General features: G+C 32.8%; 1 protein-coding gene across 6 annotated transcripts in view; it reads right to left on the bottom strand.

Moving 5' to 3' along the window:
- Window positions 1-372: 372 nt before the first annotated feature.
- The window catches only part of EXOC2 (exocyst complex component 2), a 219,817-nt gene continuing 196,169 nt past the window's right edge, over window positions 373-24,020 (bottom strand). For all 6 annotated transcript variants that reach the window (XM_074270394.1, XM_074270421.1, XM_074270410.1 and 3 more), the window contains exons 25-29: window positions 15,811-15,866; window positions 12,213-12,335; window positions 10,001-10,062; window positions 3,534-3,593; window positions 373-2,018 (exon numbers count right to left, since the gene is read on the bottom strand). In XM_074270394.1, the coding sequence (XP_074126495.1) occupies window positions 1,925-2,018; window positions 3,534-3,593; window positions 10,001-10,062; window positions 12,213-12,335; window positions 15,811-15,866 (395 nt within the window). In that variant the 3' untranslated portion in view covers window positions 373-1,924. The remainder of the gene's footprint in view (window positions 2,019-3,533; window positions 3,594-10,000; window positions 10,063-12,212; window positions 12,336-15,810; window positions 15,867-24,020) is intronic.

The raw sequence follows: 24,020 nt of genomic DNA, 5'->3' as shown, positions 1-24,020 counted from the left end.
TTCATCAACTGATGACTAGTCTACTAGTGATAAGCCTCTTGGAATTTCACTTAGATTGGTCCTTGAATGACAAAAAGAGATCATACATTTCAAGATGTATTGAAGCTTTTGGGGGGTTAGTATAACCCAGCAGAACTCCTGTTTCAACAGCACTGACCTTTGAAAACCCAGATTAATTTCTGTGACATGATGAGGTGAGCTTTTAGTAAAGTATATATAGGAACATGGATTTAAATTCATCAAAAGTTATATGCTTTACTTTGCACATGCATAAAGAAATTTAGGAGATAAACATAACTTTATATTGAAAATAGCTGTTTTACAGGTTCAATGAACTGTACCAGTCAATTAAAATAACAGGAACACCTGAGATTACATTTTTGAAATTTAATTCAAAGTCACAGTAGGGTACATACAAAGAATAGTGAAAATGTTCCCTATAATTGCTTAATATGTCTTATAAGCCACATTTCTAAAGGATCAAACTTTCAGTTCCAGTTATTACAGTTGTTTCCCCACAAATACTAAATGAACAAATACAATAACATTTACCTGTTTCATGTAATTAATAATGTTATATGGGCAACTGGGTTTTAATTCTATTAGTACTACTCAAGACATGGATAATGTTCAGCACTTAAAAAATATTCCTGCAGCTTTTGTTGGTATTTTTGAAAATCTTGATAAATTTACTATATACAGATAAAAGATTACTGAAATATTTTGAAGTGAGTTTTCATATAATATTAGGTAGGCTAAAGGTCAGAGCTTACTCAGAATTAGTTCGTCACTTCTCTGGGTCACTGTGACCTTTTTCCTGTAATCTATTAGATTATTACTGAATGTGGGACAATTGGTACAAATCATCATTCACAACTTTTACCATTCTGAAACTGATGAATTTACTTTGAATCCACAGAAACCCAGAGTGCCAATCCAGTACTCATCTTGCCACTGAGGTTAAGATAGTGTGATGTGGCAAAGAATAAACTAACTGCTGTGAAAAAGAGAAACAAAGAACATGAATAAAGGCCAACCAATGGCAGTAGCATATGGCCTTGGTTATGTGAGCTCTTCTGTGTTCTTTAGGAAGAAAGCAATTTTTAGCAACCTTAAAGAGAGTAAAAGTTATCAAGGAAGTTCCTATAGGTATTAAGGTGTCACATACTTGGCCACTGAAATTCAGTTAATTATTAATTAAAATCCTTAGAGACTAGGCACACATACATAATTCAGTTTTAGAGTAAAGTCAGAAAGAGAAAGTGACAGTGATGAGAAGCTAGTCTTTAGTACAATGAAAAAGAAAAACCAGACAATAAAATGCTAATTATATTCATGAGTATTTTGGACTACAGACAATGATATGAAATATATTCAAAATGTGACAATTTTTATGCAGCCCACAATCTCTGCTAAAACATACTTGAATTATGTTGTAGAGCCATCTGTATGAAATAAAGTTTACAAGTACAGCTGGGTAGTTTAGGATGACTGAATCTTTTAAAGTGTTTAAATGTAACCTGCCCAATTTCTTTTCTTCTTACCAAAGTTTTGGATGCTCAAAGTTTTGTAAAGGAGACACTGAAAAATATAGAGCAACCTATAGTTCATTTCATTTAAATAGTACACTTACTAAAAAGATAATTCATCCAATATTCTCTATCCAACACATGGCTAGGAAAAATCTATTTTGAAAAGATATTTTTAACATTTTGATGGGACCCAAACCAACAGAGATGACTAAGCAAACACTACTTGGGCATTTCAAATGATTCCTTTTGTTTCAAAGCCTACTACATGCCAGGTTCTTACTAAGCTGTCAATCAGAAAAAAACCATCCAAACACTTGAACACCGAGTATCTTAACATTTAAAGGGAAGTTTCTTGCCCTTTGGCCTTTACTTGGCTATTCTCTGACGTGTATCTATGTTTTCAACATAGGGGAGGGAGAAGATTGGAAACAGGTAAGCTGCAAGTGCATCCTGCTTTTAAACTTGTTCAGGAGTTCTTCAAGTAACCTAAAAGAGAACAGAGGTTTCAAAATCAGACAGAAGGAAGGATGCTTAGTAGCACAAGAAAACATTTCAATGAAACCAGTTGCTCTGCTCTGATTTGTGGTATTTTTTTTTTTTTTTTTTGCAAAGGTAAATGAAACGTTTATTACAGCCTGCTTAGTAATGCTGCTGAAAAGGGGTAAATATATCACCTCAAATTGTTCCCTTCTGAAAGAACCTATCTTTTAAAATTTTGTTCATCTCTGAAGATATATGTGGTAGAATAAAATTAATTAGAATGGAAAAACTATGTGCCAGGAGGTTGAGATTTTAATCCTGCTTCTATAATAATTATATAACTTTAGTGAAGCCATTGATGGTATAATAAGGAAGCAAAGATGTTTGTCTATGGCTTCAGCTGTGGAAGTAATCTGGATAATTAAGAGATTCATCTGTTCTGGGTTTTCTCTTGCGTCAAGAGAGTTCAAATTCAGCTTGAGAGATATTATCTTTTTTTTTTTTTTTTTTTTTTTTGCTGAGGCAATTGGGGTTAAGTGACTTGCTCAGGGTCATAGGGGAAGTATTAAGTGTCTGAGACCCAAATTTGAACTCAGGTCCTCCTGACTTCAGGGCTGGTGCTGTATCCACTGTGCCATCTTTCTGCCCTGAGATAATATTCTTAACAAAATTTGTGAAATTTTGTGGTGATTAAAACCACACAAAGAGCAAAAGACTGCTCTTCTTCAATACTTTATTTTACACTTATACTTTTCTTAAGTATATATTTTTAGAGGATAAATATGACAACACTTTGCTTCTGAAAAGATGCAGTTATTTTGGAGGGCAGAAAATATGCTATGATTTGCCACCTGTCTTTAATACTGACACTTACCTACATTTGGCTATGCTGTTGACATTTGGATGAATTAAAAATAAGCAATGCTCTTTTCTTTTTCAGTGTAAAGGATTATTTAAATTAATGATCTGCCCATAGAGTGACAAAACTCATAGATCTTTATATTTTATTGTAATGTTCCATTTTACATTTATTTAGATAGTATCTTCTTAAAAATAGAATTAGATAGTAGTCTTATGGTGTAAGCTTATAGATTTCCCAGTACTATCACTTAAAATATGAGCTAATTTCAAAATCCTCTCCTCAAACATAATATAAAAGTTCCACTATAATCTGATATTCATATCATGTAAGTTCAAGATGAAACACAGTTTTTAAAAATCTCATAACCAATCAATAAACTTTTATCAAATGTCTATTATTTGACAGGCACTGTGCTGGCAAATGCTTTAGAAATTTTTCATTTATTTTTTAATGACAGCCAACAATGTAATATATAATATAGCAATTATTTATATTACTATTACAGACAGAATAGAATAGGTCAGTAACATTTGGCACTTAACAAAATGTTCTATTATAATTCAAACCACTAGTAGGGTTTGTTTGCAAATAACAACTAGTATTACAAACACTCCTGAGGACAGCATTATTAAAAACAAGGCAAAAAAACCCCAACTCACTTTTTATCTGCTCCACTTGAGAGTTGAGGCAAGGCTTCCAAAGCTTGTTTAAAACTAGATCTGAAGCATAAAAATCAACAATATTTAATCTATAGCAATTTTACATTATTTTGAACAGACTAGAATAATGCATACACATATTTTCAGGAACATTTTGATAACAAAAATTTGTAAAGCTTTTGACAGATAAATGAGAATATTACCAAACTAAAACTGAGGCCAGATCACCCAGAATGAAAATTAAAAACTACTGATGCCTTAGAAAAATAAGTTCATAAAATTTGGATCAGGAAATAAAATCGAACTATAAAACATAAGGTAAAAGAGAATTAAATAATATTTAACAGAAAAAGAATAATAAATAAATGAAAAAACTTTTTTAGAGAGGAAGGAAAATCCAGGACAAATAAAAGCAAAGAGACAGATATTTAATGCCTATTAAAACTTAGAGCTTTATATAAAATAGTTTAAGATGAATAGAGAAATTGGGAGATGGGAAATTAAAAGTTCAATTAGAGAAAAACCTCAAGAATGACAATTTAAATAGGCTAGATAAGTATCATTCAAATTTACAAGGCTTGATTTGCATTCCAGTATCTGAAAAGTACAGGACCATAAGCTCACAGAGAGTTTGTGGATAACTGGGGAGAAGCAGGGAGCAAAAACCAAAATAATATTCACATTTGGAAAAAAGGTCCTTAATCAAATTCCTTACTACAAAGGAATCACTTCGTGGTGATGATCTTGATTTGTCAAGAACTACTGGCTAGCAAAACCATGATGGTGAATTAGAGAAAGAAATCCAAATGAATTTTCCCAACATTCCCCTCCAAACAACTTTAAAATAAATAATGTTTCAAATAAGGTTTTGGAGCAACAGAATCAAGAAAAGGTAAGACATTTTCCCAGCCTAACACAATTTAGGAGGTCTTCAGGTGAGATCTGTGACATCAGGGTGGGGGCTGGCTTGCAGCACCAGTTATAGATTTCAAGGGTTGCTGTGACAGGGACAACTGCAGTTTGAGGAAAATAGGAAGAAGGTTAGATAACTCTTCAGAAAGAAATTATAGGAAACCCTTTGCTTCTACTAGATATAACTGACTCTGATTGTCAACTCAATTGAATATGAGGTTCTGGGTTACCATTCTAGGGTAAAGAGGAACACTAACATTTACAACTCTAAGGGAGTAAGGACCCTTCATTGAATAAAAACCTGAGTGTAGACCAGGAGACCAGTGGCCATACCTCTCCTCAGATTATACTACTTCATAAGAACTGAAAACTTGTAGACTCTCAGAATAAGCTCTAAAAATATCAGTGCAGAAAAAAAGGCTGAAGTTTGGGACAGTGTCTTTCCACATTTAAGTAGAAGTCCAACTTTTATATAAAGTTCAAAGTTAAAATATAGGATGGAAAAATAAGCAAACAACTGCAAAAACAAAAAAAAACCCCAAACTAGATCATAAAAAGCTACTATAGTGGCAAGGAAGATGAAGACACAAGCTTAGAAAGGGACAATAATGTGAAAAAAAACTATAACCAAAGTCTCAAATAAAAATGCTAACTGGAAACAAACTCAACAAAAATTCCTGGGGAAAAAAAATGAGTAGCAGAGGAACAATTGGGAAAATAAATGAGAATGATGAAAGAAAAAATATACAGTAATCATAACTATGAATGTGAATGTGATGAGTTCATCACATAAAATGGAAGTGGCTAGCAAAATGGATTAGAAACCAGAACTCAACAATATTTTGTTTATAAGAGACACTTGAAATGGAAATGCACAGATATAATTAAAATAAGGGACTCAGATAGAATACTATGCTTCAACTTAAGTAAAAAAGGGGGAGCAATCATGATCTCAGACAAAGCAAAAACAGAAGTAAAAGAGAAAATCGGGGAAACTACATTTTGTTAAAAAGGTAAATAGACAATGAAGTAACATAAATTTATGTAAGTTTCTCTGATAAGGTTCCATTTCTCAAATATATAGAAAGCTCAGTCAAATGTATTAAATAAGATCCAATTGGTAAGTAATTAAAGAATACAAAAAGGGAAGTTTTCAGAAGAAACTGCTAAGTTTGTATCCAAAAAGGTAAAAGTGTGTATAAAAATGCTTATAGCACCTCTTTTTATGCTAGCAAAGAGCTGGAAATTGAGGGGTTTCTCATCAGTTGAGAAATGGATAAACAAGTTGTGGATATGATTGTGATGAATTAATATTATATTATAAAAATGATTAAAGAGATAATTTTAAAAATGAGAACACCTATATGAAGTAATATAAAGTGAAGTGAGCAGAAAGGGGAGATCATCGTATACAGTAATAGCAATATTGAAATAACAATCAACTCTGAAAGTTAGTTCTAATCAATACAACTATCTGAGACAATTCCAAAGGACTCAAGATGAAAAAATGCTATCTGTCAAGAGAGAGAGAGTGATGTAAGATAATGAAATGTAAATTTCCTACTTTATTTTTCTTGCTTTTTGCAATATGGATAGTGTTTTGCATGACTTTACTCTATAACTGATATCATACTTCTTGTCCTCTAAATAGGTGGGGGTAGGTGGGGGGGACAGAAAGTCTGAAGAAACCTGGGGACTCTTGCCTGGGGTCATGACTCCAGAAAAAATGAAATTAAAAGTATCAAAGCCAGTGGATTATGGGGGCAACTTAATAATCAATCGGCAGGGCTCCTACCCACCTAAGGTATCAAATTTCCATTAGTAATTTAAATGTTGAGAGACATGCCCAGGTCTCTCACTTTGGCAGATGACATCAAGTAGAGGGGATTGGGAGAGAGAAATTGGGTGGGGAAATGACTGGCTCTTTCAAATATAGAATTAGAACTCTAAGTGGCTAGTGAAATGGAGAAGTAGTTAGAAGACAAATGCAAAACATCCCAGGGGAATAAAAGGAAACCATACAAAGATAGAGTAGGGTAGAGCCTGGGGACACAAGCTCAGGAAGGCCTGTAATAGGAGTCAGCCATGCACCCCCTGGAGAAAAGTCTGAAGAGAGGCCACAGGACAAAGGGGCAAACCTTCTGTCCTCAGAAGAAAAATCACAAACAGATTTTGGCTCATTATAAGGAAGAACTTCTTAATCAATAGAGCCATTGAAGAATGGCCAGCTTTTCTTAAATTTACACAGGGCTTTGTAAGTACCAAGCGCTATAACTAACACATTGTTACATTCTGTGAAGTAGGTAGTGCAATTATTAGAATTACAATTTTAGAGATGAAGAAACTGAAGCATCAGGAAATGAATGGAGTTGTTCCTCATCCCAAGGCTGCTAAGTGGTAGGGCTAGGATGAGTCTCGTGCTCCCCAGAATGCTCAGTGGAGTCAGGACATTGCAGGTTGAACTATCACTTGTCTACATGACTCTAAGAAGAAAACCAGCTCTTGGTTAGTGGGTAGGATGATCACTAAGGGCTTTTACAATTCCGAGATGATGAATCTCAGTCAGCCACGATTCAGCAATAAGTAACAGTTAAAAATAGGAGCACTGGGGCAGCTAGGTAGCGCAGTGGATAGAGCACCAACTCTGAATTCAGGAGGACCCGAGTTCAAATCTGGTCTCAGACACTTAACACTTCCTAGCTGTGTGACCCTGGGCAAGTCACTTAACCCCAGCCTCAGAAAAAGAAAAAAAAATAGGAGCACTATGAAGGCTGGTCTTGACCTTCATGTATAGACCAGGAAATAACCACCCCCTTCATGCTTTATATCAGACAGACTCTAATACTGATTATTTCTGAGCTTCAGATAAAAGTTCTTAAGATGAATAAAGAGATCATTTGTTGCTTTTACATTTTAATAGAGGTGTTCAGGGTAAAATAGTTCTTGTAATAATAGAAATTTGCTTTTTTCTCTTTTTTTCTCCCATTTTCTCCCTCTTCCCTTCCTTTGTCTAAGTTAAGATGAAAGGAAATGGTCTCAAAATTATATCAAGGATTCATATTAGATGTAAAGTAGAAGAAATTCCTGAAAGTTTTTGAACATTGGCAGAGATTATTTAGTAAATCTGAAGAACCATAATGTTGTAGAAAAGCATTATCTAGGGAATCAATATACTTATGTTCCAATCCAGGTTCTGATGTAAATGAACTGTAATCTTGGGCAAATTATTTAATTGATTTTTCTAGACTTCAGTTTCCTTCTCTGTTAAAAAACAAGTTTCACTGGATTATCTCTTAAGATTCCCTCTTACTTCATAATTTTATGAATTTGAAAACTTAAAAAAAGAGACTGATTTGCACATATTTGGAGATACTTTCATTGTGGACCTGTATAAAGGCAAATTTCTTTATGTCTATTCTGGATTGATTACGAATCCCACCATAAATCACTGGATCACAAAATTAGAGTGGGAAGAGGCCTTTGGAGATCACCTTGGTTCAGTCTTTTCATTTTACTGGCTGAGGGAACTGAGAAGCTTAGTGAAGTGTTAGATTCGATACATTAGAGATCAGACTGGGACTCAGGCTTTTCTTGGCTTAAATTGAGTACTTGACCCTTCATGCCATTCTGTCTCAACATTTTATAGATGAAAAGTCTAAGACAGAAGTTAAGTAATTTTCAGAGGGAGGAAACATGTGATACAGGATCCAAACTCTGGTCTTCCTGGCTCTGGGTCAATGATATCTAGGATCACTGAAAATTCTTACTGCTGAAAAGGATCAACTAAGACAGTTAAAAGTGTAAAAGTTATTAAATGAAGCCTATATGCTATGAAGTAAGCTGATGTTTTTTGAGAGGAAATAATAATCAAACAATTATAAAAATATCGATACTCTTGAGAATGATACTCAGGGCATCTAATAGTTAACAGGTATAAAGGAAATGGGAAAGGCAAATCTAATTACACCAAGAATCCATATACACCTCAAGTAAATATTGGGTTTCTTAAGGCAGTATTGTATAAAGGAGTGCTCTGAACTTGCAATTGAGAAACCTGAATTCCAATCCTTGGCACATCAACTCCATGACAAAGATTAAATCACTGGGCTTCAGGTTGGTCAGCCGTAAAATGAACATGATTCTTACTTGATTTATTATTAACCAAATGAGATGCTTCTGAAAATATAAAAATCACTTTGCCATTGTAAAGTCCTATATAAAAATGAATTATTACAAGTTTTGGTCATAATATTATTACTTCTGTCATGTTTTGTTTTTTTTTTTTTTTTATTTCTATCCCTAGGGCTTAATGCAGTGTGTGACATAAAGTAAAGTATTTAATAAATGCTGTAACTCATTTATTCATTTGTGAGAAATATCAAGGTTTAGAAATTTAGTTCTGGCACGTAGATAAAACACAACATTTTAGAAAATTAGTTTGAAAGATTAAGCATTTTACATGTATAATATAATACAAACATATAAGTTATTATGAACTTATAATATTTCTTCATATGGTGATTGTAAATGAATGAGCATATTAACAAAAACTATAAAGAGCATAATTCTCTCAAGTGATAATCTGGTAATTTAGCAGTCATTTTAAGCAAAAAAATAGGTTCTTAAGTTTATAAGTAGGTGTGGCAGTGCAGGTTTGTAACCCCTATTCCTGCAAGGCTAAGGCTAGAGATCACTTGAATTCTGAGAGTTCTGAATTGTAGTAGAGCTAAAATTCATATGGTGTCTGTATTAAATCTGGAACCACAATGATGAGCCTTTGGGAGTAGGGATAGAAGTTACCTAACATATTTAAACCAGTCTATCAGTGGAATTCAGCCCTGAATGGTTTCTGTACTTAACCTGCACAACCTCAAAATTAGAACAACAATGAGTAAGCTCTTAGTTTATTAGGCATCATTGAAAATCAAAAGATAGTATTTCACAAGCAACAATGAAAAATAGGAAAATTTTAATGTATACAAAGAGGAAAATTTTATGACTGCTTAGTTGTAGGGTTTAATTTATATACAGAAAAAAATCATAGTTGAAAAGGCTGACTTATACTTTAATAGGCTAAATATGAACATAATTTTCCACTACAAAGATTTTAGATAAACCACAGGGCTCCTCCTTTCAGTTGACAATGTCTGCAACCCATGAAAAGCCCTTTAGGGTCCCTTATAAATAGGGTTTTAGATTCATTTTCTATTTTCTCTTTTTCATGAAAGCTCTATAAAATAATGTATTGCTACTCCAGTGGTGATCCTAGTGATCAGGTAGAGGTTATTAAAAGGAAAAAATTAAAACTTTTGTCCCTCATTTTTTTTGCATCAAAAAAGAATCTAACAAATCCAGACATGTTACTGAACAAAGTACCAGCCTTAGCAGATCTTCTTAAAATGTCTTCTTAAGAAGACATTTTCAATGCATTAGGAAGATTTACTTTGGATGCTCAGCTATCCTTAGTAAGAATTTCAATCATGGGCAAAACAAATTTTATTATTAACATAACATTTCATTTTATTGATATGGAATAAGAAAACAGGGGATCTTACTTGCTTTCAGGTGTTAGATAAACGGCCACTGTATCTCTCAAAGCACAGATTTCAAGCCTTGCCTAAGGACAAGATATGGACAAAAATAACATAAATGTGCTTCTATCAAACATAAAGAAGGTGATGAAAAAGTGCTCTTAATCTTACAAACTAAAAGAATCAGACATCCTTTCACATAACATTCATATAGAGGATTTAGTCCATTAGTGAATTTAAAGTCCCCTTTATTCTTTAATTTGTCACTGATTTAAGTGGCATAGGAATGACTGCAGATTTACAATGCAATGATTCTTCTTGTATATCCATCAATAAGGTAAACTACAAAGGATGAGCTCTTTTGAAAAGAAAAACAAAGAAATCTGCTTTGGTAATCTTTCCTTTGGTTGCAAAGAACCATTTAGGCACTCTCTTATCACCAATTAGAAGGCTGGATGAACAAACTTCTTTAAGATGTCTCATATCTCTCTGATATTTTCAAAATATTACTGGAGTGATTTTTCAACTATGGGTATTCACTATCTGCTGATATTAAAAAAAAAAAAAAAAGCACAACTAAGCTGTGAGAAGCAGGAAACTCTGAACCATGGCTACTGATTTCTCCCCTCCTCCACAAAGAAGGAAGTGGTTTGACTTTACTTCCTCACACCTATGACCTGTCAGGCATAAGGGTTTTAATCTCTAAAGATAACTCAAAGTTTAAAACTGTAAGTGAGCACATGGCAAGGCAATAGCTTAGTAACTTAGTCATAAGCCAATCTGCAATGAAGCAGGTGCCCTCACAGGTTTCGAAGTCTCTGTAGGAATATATTATGTGTGCAAAGTGTTAGAATAGAGTATTTCAAAGAAAATGTCCCTGCCCTCAAGTATCTTATTATATATAACATGGAACAAGTTTTGAGACATGGACAACTCTCTAATCTTAAATTAAGAAGAAAATAATAAAGTTCTTAGAATTTTTTATTAAACAAAAATTAGGCTGCTATGCTGTATGGTGTTTTTAATGAAACCTTTTCTTTCTGGAATGCAATTGCTTAGTTTCAATTTTTAGTGCTTTAGACTTCTGAATAAAGTCAGGGAACTTGAACAAATATATGTGCCAATCCCCATTTTTATATCTAGGTTGTTATATATGAAGAAAAAGGAGATTAAAAAAAACCAAAAAAAAAAAAAAAAACCCAGAATAAGATAAAACTGTTAGCCAGATATTTGTAAAACAAAATTAATTACAAAAGCAGACTTATTTGAATACTCTAAAAATTTGCATTCTAATTACATATTTTAATCAACCTATAAAATATTCCAATTATATAATAAAGCTGTGCTTAATGTAAGTTTAAAAAAAAAATCACTACCTAAGAGTGATGTTAAAATCTATTAATCTAACCAAACTCCAAATACTTTGTTATCAGTCATACAGTTTTGATGGGAAGGAAATGATGGAAATTAACATTTTAAAGGATGATCAGAGTTTCACAGACTTAAAGCTGGAATGACTCTTAAAAGAACATCCGCAATCTCTTCCTTTTAGAAATGAAGATACTGAGGCCCCTAGTTGGATGACCTAGTCTCAAGGCTAGTTCACACAGGAAGTTAACAGTCTTGAGATTCAAATCTAGATCCTTGCATAACAAGTAAGCAGGGCCAGCCCAGCAGAATTCTGAAGTAGTCTTCATATCCTCTACAATTTCCTCCATGTCACCCAATTTTAATATATGACAAAATGCTTTGGCTCTAGCCAAAGGAATAAAGTTCTGATAGAATCTGACTGACAACAGACTGACAAAGGTCTAACAAATGAGGTCAGACTTTCATTTTCTCAAATTCACAGGACTTTTTTCCTAGGTGATTTTCTGAGACAGAGTATCTCTTAGCAGAACAGATAAGTAATATCCCAGATGGAGGATAAGGCATATTTACTCTCAAATTTAAATTATTTTGAGATCTAAAGGAAAAACAAAGAAATTTTCATATTTATCTATATCAAGACTCCCTAAGCACCCTGAATAAGGTATGTGATGTAGATAATCTATGAGCATATTTACATGTGCACCCCCCCCAAATAGGAGTTAATAAATACTGACAAAAATACTTGAAATATGGAATAGAAATGTAAGCATTAGTTTTTGCTTTTTTTCTTGCTTTTTGCTCTGCCACATTTATCTTAATTTACACATCTGAATTTGGATGAATATGGTCTAGAACAGTTAAGTACCTGCAAAGCTCCATTTTTGCTGAAAGATGAAACACACTGCATCAATCGACTTAACTCTTCAGACACGGCTTCCACTATCTTAGACAATACACGAGGCACTAATTCCTTAGATATGGTGAACACCTTATAGAACATTTCAGACAAGAACACAATATTTAGTACGCTACTTATTTGGTATTTCATACACAAACATAAGATGAGGAAAAAAATTAATAAAACTTCTGCTCCTTGAAGGTCTACTGGGTACTTTTTATTTTGTTTATCTATTGATCTACTATCTTTTTAAAAAAATTTTTCAGTTCCAAATTCTCTCCCTCTCTCTACTCTCTTCTCTACCCTGTAAGGCAAGAAATAGGATGTGCATTTTATATATATGAAGTCATGCAAAAACATATTTATAAAGAACATATTTATAAAAACATATGAATTAGGCATTAAATAAAAAGCAAGAGAAGAAAGGAAAAAAGAAACATGTTTTAACCTGAGCTCGGAGACCATTAATTCTCTATCTGGAGATGGATAGCATTCTATATTTCTAGTCTTCTTGAGCAGTGATGGATCACTGTACTGATCAGAGTTAGTAAGTCTTTCCCCCTTAAAATATTGTTAGAATGTTCTCTTGGTTCTGCTTACTTCACTTTTCATCAGTTTATATAAATATTCCCAAGTTTTTCTGAAACCACCCCCATAATCATTTCTTATAGCAAAGTACTATTCCAACATATTTATGTGCTATAATCTATTCTTGCCCTAACAGCTGGATTTGGGAGTTTATCAAACCCTAGATTAGTGTGTTCATTTCCTTCTGTATATTGCATATCTAATTTATTCCACTGATCAACTATTCTATTTCTGTTATTGATGCCCAGTCATTTTCAATTGTGTACAACTCTTTGTGACCCTATAAATTGGGGATTTTTTTGGGGGGAGAGATACTAGAAAAGTTTGCCAATTTCTTCTCCATTTCCTTTTACAGATGAGGAAACTGAGGCAAGCAGGGTTAAGTAACTTGCCCAAAATCACACAGCTCGTAAGTGTCTGAAGCTGCATCTGAATTCAGGTCTTTTGACTCTAGGCTTTTATCCACTATATCTCTTAGATGGTCTGTTTCTTATCCAATACCAAACTGTTTTGATGATTACCACTTTGTAATATAGTATGAAATGTAGGGAGTACTTTTAAAAAAAAAGAATCAAACTATGAACAAAATGAAGATTTGAGCTTTAAATTGATATCTGAAAATGAAAATTTTAAAGTTATTTTAAGAATATATGCTAAGTGAACATAAGTTAGAAATATAATTTATTTAGGATGTATAATCCTCTATCTCTAAAAAGGATTTGAGTGGGCTTACAAAGTTAAAAATATTTTTAAAAATCCCACCCAATTAAAAACAGAAAACAAATTAAAAGGGGAAAGAAGATAGGTGTTAGCAGGCACAATGAACTGCAGCTATGTACTGAATTTAGCCTTTAGTTTCTTAATAGCTAAAGGGAAACAAAAAATGTATTTGTCTTTCTGTTTGATAAAAAGAGACCATATAAGTTTGGCAGTGGGGACTAACTTTTTCTTGGCACTAAATGACTGTAAGAAATTTATCATGTGACTTTTCATACAAAATTTTCTGGTTTGACATAGTTTTGCAAAATACAAAACAATAACAAAAATTTCTTTTTTCAAAACCTCTACAAATTATTATATAACCTCTAGAATTATTGAGGGCAAACTAAGCAATAAGTTTAAGTTAAGACTTTGATTTTTGGTGAGCTATCAATATACAGAGAGAGATAACAAAAACTTTTTTCCCAAATTTATTTCCCAAAGTTATCTCTCTCAAGTAATCAGGTGTTCAAGTAAATCTTTGGCAAATATTGGATTATAGTCAGTTCAATTTTCTGAGGGCAGCTTAAGGTACTGATATTCTACATTGTTGATTAAAGAAGACTCCATCCAGTGATTTCCTGTATTCACTCTATCCAAAGAGTGACAGACTTTAATCATTCCCTCTTCCTGGCTTTTATCTCTGGCTTTATAAGGAACCTTTGTCTTTTGCAAAACCATAAATGAAAATACCAGTATTTAATACTACTTATATGTGAACTTCCAATGCAAATTTTTTTTTTTTTTAGTTTAGTTTTAGGAAAATGTTTGACATTACAGATGAATTTGTATGTTTTCTTTAGTGGAAAAAGTGAAAACTGGGTAACAAAAAATATTTCTCTTTTTTAAAATGGGCTGCCAGAAAACTTAGAACAAAATTCAGTGTTGTACTATAATTATCACTTCAGAAAACTAACAAGCTACTTTATTTCTCCTAAAATTTCTGATTTTACAATTCTGAAGTTGGAAGAGACTAGAGTTTGTAACTAGTTTGTAACAATAAAACTCTCATTTTCTAGGCCTACGACAAGTTAGATAATTAAATCTTATCCCTATTTATTCTGTTCTGTATTATGTTAAATTTGAAACTCATTGTAAATCTTTTTGGAAGTAGTTTCGAGTATAAATCAAAATATTGACTCTTTGGAGAATTTATGGGAGAATTTCTTCCAGCATGAGAAGACAAGGATATAGCGTGATTTGTATCAATGGAAGTAGCATATGAGTTCATAGAGTTACTGAAATTATTAAGTATTTTGAGTGTTTGTAATATGGAAAACACTTACATCACTGCAGAGAATGTTTACAACACATAATTTCTTTTCTCTTCCTCATTCATCTAAGTGATGTTGCTTATAAAAACTTGTGGTTCTTCTAAGGTGATGTGTTGGCAAAACTGTGAGTCTAGATTGTGAAATCATTGAATGAAAACAGGTAGTAGTAGGTGGGGGTGGTTGTGGTCTTTGCACTGACAAATTATACTACAAGACTATTTCTGTTTCTCTTTTGAGGCTCCTAAGAAGAAAATATGAGCTCCTGACATGGATGTTAACTCATAATTTCTGAAGGTAATGCTTTACATGGAGAGAATTTTTAAGAAATGAATTAAAAGCAACAATTACTATTTATAATTTTGGGTCACCTGGGCCTACCACTGATAGAAGATATTAAGAATTTGATGGCAGATTTCAGTGTGTCTTCTTGAGCTAACATAATATTGCTTGTCTCAATGTCTCTAAAACGCCACTACCCTTTAGTGATTCCAACGGTTAGAGATAGATATGTGACCACATAAGGAACTCTTATTTGCATAGTTTGCTAAACAGAGGTTAGTGAATTTTCCAATGTAAGTTTAGATGGTTTTTTTTATATTTGATTTTTTAAAACAGGAAAAAAAATTTTCAATCCCTTATTTCCTTTATCTTCTTCATGTACAAATAATTTTATCATAAAAAGGGGGAAATTTTACATCAAAATCTCAGAAAGCAAGTTTGACTACTTAAAAGTACAAAACAAATGGAAACGGAATTGTGATTTAAAAAAAAAGTGTACCCAAAACTAAATGTAACATATATATGCATATATGATATATTTATATTATACATACAAATGCACCCATGCTTATGAATTTGAAGGAAGTGGGGAAAAGCAGGGAAAAGGGGGAGTAAAAGATTTAAATGTTGATATTAATTATAAACAAATACCTAGAGACACTTACCTCAGCATGCACAGCTATTATATTAACCAATGCTTCTTTTAAGTAATTCCTGACACCTAAAACCAAAACAGAGATGAAAAGAAAACATTCATAAAAATCTAAACTGCATATTTTCTCTGTTACTATCCTACTGCACAAAAAAATCTGTTTTTTTCTTACTTTAAAGTTACCTATGGAGAAAGAGAAAGTCATACTACCACAATGTATTTCCTTTTTAGAACCAAATGGTGAAAGGAACATTTCCTTAAAGACAAAGGTTAAATAAGCCAGGAGTTCCTATCATAATGTTTTCATTTTTCTGTCTGCCTAAGGCTGCTGCTTAACTTTTCCAGTCATTTTGCTTCAAAACTGATGTTACAAATGTCCCTTTCCTGGTGTAAAAAAAAAATAATAAAATAAAATAAAAAAAATATATATATATACACATATATATGCATAAATATGTATATGTATTTATACATGATATAAAAAACATATAGAATGCTATAGTTATGTTACTGACTAAAAAGCTGATGATAAAATAAGCTGGCTATTCAATTCCACTTGATTTAATCCCACAAAAATTTATTAAATAGGTATATATAATTGAACCCCACATACTTATTATTCTGCCAGAGGGAAAGAGCACACACACAAGTAAATGCAAAATATACACCAGGTAAACATAAAGTAATTTAGGGAGGGTAAAATGTTGATATCTGGGAATGGGTAGGATTGATGTTCAGGAAAGGCCTCCTATAGGAGGTGATTACTGAAGAAACTAGGGATTCTAAGAAGTGGAGTAAGGAGAGAAAGTGCTCTAGTCCTGTGGGAAGGAGAATAGCCATGCAAAAGAATAGAGATTGGAGATGAAAAAAATTTCAAATAATGAACAAGTGAGCCAGTTCGAATGATATGTAGAATAAATGAAGGGGAATAATGTGAAATCAATCTGGAAAAATAGGGTGGAGTCAGATTATAAGAGGCTTTAAATTTCAAATGGTGTTTGTATGATTTCATGGAGGATATAAGGAACCACTGAAATTTCTGAGGAAGGTAGTGGCCAGTCAGATTACTTTATATGCCAATCCATCTTATTGTTCTTGAATATTGAATTTTGGTTTTGTCAAAATCAAGTATAGATAATAATTCCAAGAATTTTGACATTATGACAACTACTTTAAGAAAAACTTCTATACATAATTATAAGATAACTGCTATTTTTATAAAAGAAAAGAACTGGGGGTGGGTGGGAGAGAACAATTCCTCCCTGCTCCCTGCTCTGGTTATGAGAATGATTAAAATATAAATACCATAATATATGATATTGGATTAATATTTAATATTTCTCTTACTTTGAAGAAAAAAAACTGTCCTAGTAATGTGCTGGTACTGCAGAAATGTAGCATATCGCAGCTTTCGTCGTAATTAAGATTTGGCATATCCTTCAGGGTTCACAAAGGGAGAAACCCAAAGAAACCTATCATGGAAAGCCAGTTCATTAAAATTTTAAGGTAACACCAAAACAAATGCACTTATTCTTTTCAGATCATGATTTTCCCTATTGCGGTTTTGCTATTTTGTGGGTCAGCATAAGAAATTTAAATAGGGATTTTTTGGGGCATTGTGGAAGCCACAGATGACATGCAAAGGCCAATAGACAATACAGAAAAAGTTTAGAAATACATAAAATTTATGTATAATATTATAAAATATCAACCTAAATTTTACAATAACATACTGTAAAAAGACTATAAGAAAAAAAAAAAGAGAAAAATTCATATTTCTTCTGTGGTACATAAGAAAGACCAAAAAATGTTATGTGGATTTTCCAAACTGCAAGGGCATCATGCTGCCTCTCCCTCCTGTGTTGTGGAAGGGATAATGGTACCTCCATCTAAATTGAAGACTAATTCAGAATAATTTTCACTAAAAATAGTGTAAATAAATCTAGCAATATACTTTAAGTTACAAAGATAACAAGTTTTAGGAGAACAATATTGTTTCAAGGAGATTCCTCATAATTTTTGATCCAAAATAGTAATGAAATCTTAATTATTATTAAACTAAATTCAAAATGAAGAATTTAACAATATCTTCCCCAGTTGAAAAGTCTCATTCTGATTTTAATTTAAAGACATAGGGATTTCTTAACACTCCTTTATCAATCCAAGTATGCACAATAAAAATAATACATGAATATTTACCCTAGCTAACCATCTTTGGTTCTATGAAAATATAATATTAGGTAGGATGACATTAGAGAAGGCAGTATGATCAGTTCTTTCATCAAAATAAACAAATTAGGAAGTTAGTACATGGATTAATCTTAATTTACAAATATGAAAACTGAGGGAAAAGAAGGTTATACCCATTCAAAGCCACAAAACAAGTTAAGTAGCAGATTTATCAATGAAAGTGATAATTAGAAATGCAATAACAGGCTCATTTTAAATAGTCTTCAAGAATCACAGATACATAAATGAATTTCTAAAAGGTTGACTGAAAAACTGGAAATTAAAACTAAAATTAGGCAACAGAATGTCCGTCACATGCTTTCAAACTGGGTGAAGACTCTTTACTGATAGTAACATTACAAACAAAACTCCCACTCTGACCCTGAAATGAAAAACATTTACTGACAGGAACCCATGATCAGATTTTTTTTTTAAAAAAGATGCTTTAAGACAAGATAAATTTATATTACTCAATGAATTATGTTCCAAAGATAAATCTGTGAGTAGCGAGAAGTGTAGGATACTTTCAAACAGAGCAACCATAATTTAGCTGATAGAAACTTAAAAAACAAAAAAAAAAGCTGCCTAATTTTAGAAAAACCACAAGTTTTTCATGGATTTTGTATATTATACATATACATATATATATACGTATGTATGTGCATATGTATATGTATATGCACATAAATGTTGATAATTAGCTTTAACCTTGGACAAGCAATACTTGTTTTGTGTCTAAGAGGCTTTTGCAAAAAGATAAAGTAGAAATTAATGTTACTCATTTCCTTCTTAAAACAACTTAAACTACTATACTAGGAAGTGCATATGTTATATGTATATTTATTGGGAAAAGAGAAGGGAAATAACTTGTGGTCTTCAGGATGACCAAAAATAGAGCCCCTTGTCTAACCACAAAGTATATCAAGAAGAGTTCAATAAAAATTTTAAAGCATTAACTTTACACTTTGGAAAAGAAGAGATGGTTTAGTAAAATTATTTTCTACAAATAATATATTTTTATGGTTTGCATAATTACAAAAATACAATCGCTTAGCTGTCCAAGGAGATACATGGACAGTAAATACAGAATTCAATATTCTGTTATTATCGCAGTAGAAATTGTCACTTGCCCTGAACTAAAATGGTCAAAGATCACTTCCCCTCCCCCCTCAGTACATGTAATGATATTTCATACAAAAAAGGTGGATATAAGCTCATAAAATACAATTTTAAGCACTTAGCTTTGAACACATTAAATTTAAGATATCCCTGAGACAATTGGAAGGAAGAAATGGAGGAAATAAGCATTATTAAGCACATACTATGTGCCCAGGCACAGTGCTAAAATATCTTCACAACCACCCTGGGACATAGGTGCTATTATTAATCCCATTTTATGGGAAACTAAGGCAGACAGAGGTTAAGTGACTAGCTCAGAGTTACATAACTATTAAGTATCTGAGGGTTAAAGTTAGAGTCCGATCTAACTCCAGACCCAGCTACAGAACAGAGATTTACTGCATCACCTAGCTGTCTATAGTTTGATATGTTCAATAGGCAACTGGTAACAAGGGACTAAAGCTCTGGAGAGAGGATAGGGCAGAACATATAGATCTGTGAGTAATCCGATTATAAACATGAGAGCTGATGAAATTTCCAAGAGACAATTTGTAAAGAGAGCCAAAAAAAGGGCTCATGAGAGAAAACCTACTGTGTGCAAGTGTGAGTGTGTACATGTGTATGTGTGGTTGAGAAATAAATGATAAGCCAACAAAGTAGACTGAAAAAGAATGGTAAGACAGGTAGGAGGAGAACCAGGAGAGAGTAGGATTGTAAAAATTCGTGACCATAAGAATGGTCAACAATGTAAAATGAAGCAAATAAATCAATAAGGATTACAAGTGGGGTAAAAGACCAACAGATTTGGCAATTAAGATATGGTAAAGTTGGAACCAAAACTGCAAAGAATTGAGGAGTGAGGAAATGAGAGGAAGTAGAAACAGTGAGCATATACACAGATTTTTCAAGCAGTTTGGAGGCAAAAAAAGAAAGAGGGATATAAAATGACAGTTTGAGGAGATGGATAGCAGGGTATAGTCATGAAAAAAAATTTTTTTAAAAGGATGGGGGTGATCTGAATATGTTTGAAGGGAAAAAAGGAAATAGCTGATTGGTAGAAGTTGACAAGCCCAGCGTAATGGGATTATTAAAGATGCAGAGGCTGGAGAAGGCAGGAAAGGGAGACCAAGTGCACATGTTAAAAAGTTGGTCTTGGCTAGGAAGAAGAGCCATTTCCTTATTAAAGACTGGAAGAAAGAAGAGAGTAAGAGATGATGTTAAGGTGTTATGAGATGAACAGAAAAGGAAAAGAGAGAACTTAGCATCTAATAGTCTCAATTTTCTTAATCAAGAAAGAAGCCCTGCAAATGATAAATGGCTTTAGAAGGAATAGGAATATATATGAAAGGTGTAGTGCTAAAAAGTTCTTGTGGCAACTAGGAGATATAGTGAATAGAATACTGGGTCTTAAGTCATTTTAATTCATTTGTTTCAATTATTTCTGACTCTTTGTGATCACATTTAGAGTTTTCTTGCCAAAGATACTGGAATGATACTTTTTTCAGCTCATTTTATAAATGAGGAAGGGAGGCAAATAGGATTAAGTTACTAGTCCAGGGTCACAGAGCCAAGGATCTAAGAGGGCCAAGGTATGTCAAGGAAAAAAAGGCTTAAGAGCAGAAGGAAATGTCAAATTGAAATGGCTACCTATTAGGATAAGGATGGAGAAGATAAAAGTCAGGCAGGGATAAGGCCTGGCAGAGAGTGGTCTTGATGAGGAACAAATTAAGGAACAGATAAAGGCATTCCCCGCCGGGTAATTCTATCATGGGTTTGGTTTGTTTGTTTGTTTTTTGACTGCTTGGTTTGGGGTACAGTATTTGGAATGTGTTATTTAAAAAAAAATTCTTTCAAAGAGCAATTTGAAAAAGTTTCAAGTTTATAGGGGTAGTTACAATACTTATGAAATGAAGGGCTACTGTACTTAAATTTCAAGTAGTAAGTTAGTCCAGAGGTTCTTGATCTCTTTTGGAACATACAGCCCTTTGGCAGTCAGCTACCTCTTCTCAGAATAATGCCTTTAAAGGCATGAAATTAATTACTTTAGGATTACAAAGGAAATTATTTTATTAAAGGCAGGTTCCAGGACCCCAAGCTATGTACTTCTGACCTCACAAAATAGAACTTAACAGCCAGAAATTATTGTTGGGAAGTTGATTCTTCCATTTTGATGGAGAAAGACAATTATACATTCCCATAGAGAAACAAAGCTAATAGAGGTAAAAGAAAAGATATTCTCTGTGATTAACTGAAAGAATTCACTCCCTTACCAGAGAGAGCAAAGTCAAACAGGTCTTATCAGGCCAGTAAATCATTAAAAATGGCAGCTCTTCATGCTTGCCACTGTCTCATCTTGGTCAGTATATGGACAAAATTTTATAACTGTTCTTATAAAATCTCAATTTTACTAGCTCATAATCCTTGCCTTATGAAATCTTTCTGGAATCCTAACTCTTACTAAATGTTAATTATCTTCCCAATTTTTGTAGCATCCATGAATAGGTTCAGAGGCAGCTAGGTGGCACAGTGGACAGAACACAGGCCCTGGAGTCAAGAGGATCTGAATTCAAATCTGTTCTCAGACATTTGACACTTTAGTAAATGGGCAAGTCACTTAACTCCAATTGCCTCAAGGAAAAGAATAGGGCCAAAAATACATTCTAGATAGATTACATTAGAGATGCCTCTCCAGTTGACACTGAGGGTCCAGCCATTTAACCAGTTTCAAATCGTTCCAGTTCTACTATCATCTAGATATCATCTAGTTGTCATCTAATTGTACTATCATCTAGCATATAGCACATTGTCTTATTCAAATGCAACAGCTACATATCATCTTAATTTATGAAAACACTATACTTTTAAAAGGAAGGAAAAAACTGTATATACTTGTACGTGTTCCATCAGGATATTGTGCTCTGAAAAATATTATCTCATTTGTTCTTACAACATACTTTTTTTTTTTTCCTGAGGTAATTGGGGTTAAGTGACTTGCTCAGAGTCACACAGGCAGGAAGTATTATGTGTCTGAGACCCAATTTGAACTCAGGTCCTCCTGATTTCAGGGCTGGTGTTCTATCTACTGCACCATCTAGCTCCCCCCAACATACTTTTTAAAAAAGGTACTATAAGTATTACTAACACTATTTTTTTTTGAGGGATAATTTTATTTATTTATTTATTAATTTTTTTTATTTTGGATTTATTTTATTTATTTGTATATTATATTTATTCATCCATGTTCATGTATAATAATAGAAGAATGTAATTTCCTTAAAAATAGGGATTTTTCATTTCTGGCTTTGTGTCCACAATGCCTAAGCACATATATTTTTTTTATTTTAATAATTTTTTATTATATATTTTTTTATAATATTATCCCTTGTATTCTTTTTTCCAAATTATTCTCCCCCTCCCTCTACTCCCTCCCCCCGATGACAGGCAATCCCATACATTTTACTTGACTAACACTATTTTGTGACAGAGAAAATTGAGACTTGAAGAGATTAAGAGTCTTACTCAGTGTCATAAAAGGAAGGGAAAGAAGGGAATAAATTTTTTATATAGTACTTAGTATTTTCTATTTACTATGCTAAACTATTTACAAATATCTTATTAGATTAAAGCTAATATAGACAAAGGACTCATAACTAAACCCTTTAATGTTGAATTAGTTTTTTTTTTCTATTCCACCATGCTATTTATGCTTAAATGATGATGATGATGAGAATAATTATAACAACTCATTTATATAGCACTTTAAAGCTGCAAAAAAAAGTTCTTAAAAATATTGTCTCATTTGAGTCTTAGAACAACGCTGTAAAGTAAATACTACTGTACATATTTTCCATTTTACAGATGAGAAAACTGAAGTTTGAGAAACTAAGTAACTTGTCCATGGTTACACAGCTGGTTAACAATTAGATCAAAATTAAGTCCAGCACTGTTATTGATGCTACTGCTAATAAAGGCAAAGTATAACTGTTTTGACCTGGAGTGATTAGAAAAGGCTAAGTAACATAATCAGCTTTTCTTAGCTAGAGATAAGGATTAATATTCTAATGTTGTAAGAAATCCTATTCTTGAGGTTTTAAGAAAAACCCAATAACTTGTTATGTTTTTCACTTATATGAATGTGAAAAAAAATTTCTAAACATTTATGGGCATGTGTTTGCTTTCATGTAAAAATAATAATGTGCTATTAAAAAAAAAAAGTACTCCTACCTACATCTATCTAGACAATAAGCCAATACTAAAGAATAAAAGTGATAGCTCTGCCTTGGAAATTCCCCATGGAGACAACCACTGCTTGTCTTTGCTCTGGGCAAAAACTTATAGGTTTCTCCTTTCAGGTTGGGATTCCAGTAAACCAAGTTTGTACAAACATCTTCACTTTTGTTGACTGTTTTCTCATCCTACATTTACAACTTCTGGGTGAGCAATCAATTTTACATTACTCTCATTATTTTTTCTCAATCACATAATCTAATAACAAAAGGACCAATGCATAGAACACAACTCTGTAGGCAGAGATGAATCCCTGTGACAAACCTTAACCCCTGATGAACCCCTTTTAAATGAAAGTGACTCCCTTACATCTAGGAAGAGTTCTTTTTATATCTCCTGTGGAACATTCTAGCTCTGAGCAGTGAGTTATGTGGCACATTACCTAATGTAACCCAGAAAAACTAGACTGGGAAAGAAGACTTGATAAACTGTTGCATGAAGAGAACTAAATATACATCTTCCAAAACTGATTTCTTGTACTTCAAAAGAAAAGATTATATTAATTATAGTTAAGATGTTCTTTAAAAGAAAGATAGATTGATATAAAAGTACTCAACTTATAATGAGTAAAGTCATGGGAAAGAGTAA

The sequence above is a fragment of the Sminthopsis crassicaudata genome, chromosome 1 (genome assembly GCF_048593235.1).
Source record: "Sminthopsis crassicaudata isolate SCR6 chromosome 1, ASM4859323v1, whole genome shotgun sequence".
In the NCBI taxonomy this organism is placed as follows: domain Eukaryota; kingdom Metazoa; phylum Chordata; class Mammalia; order Dasyuromorphia; family Dasyuridae; genus Sminthopsis; species Sminthopsis crassicaudata.
This window is presented reverse-complemented; position numbering and strand designations above follow the sequence as displayed.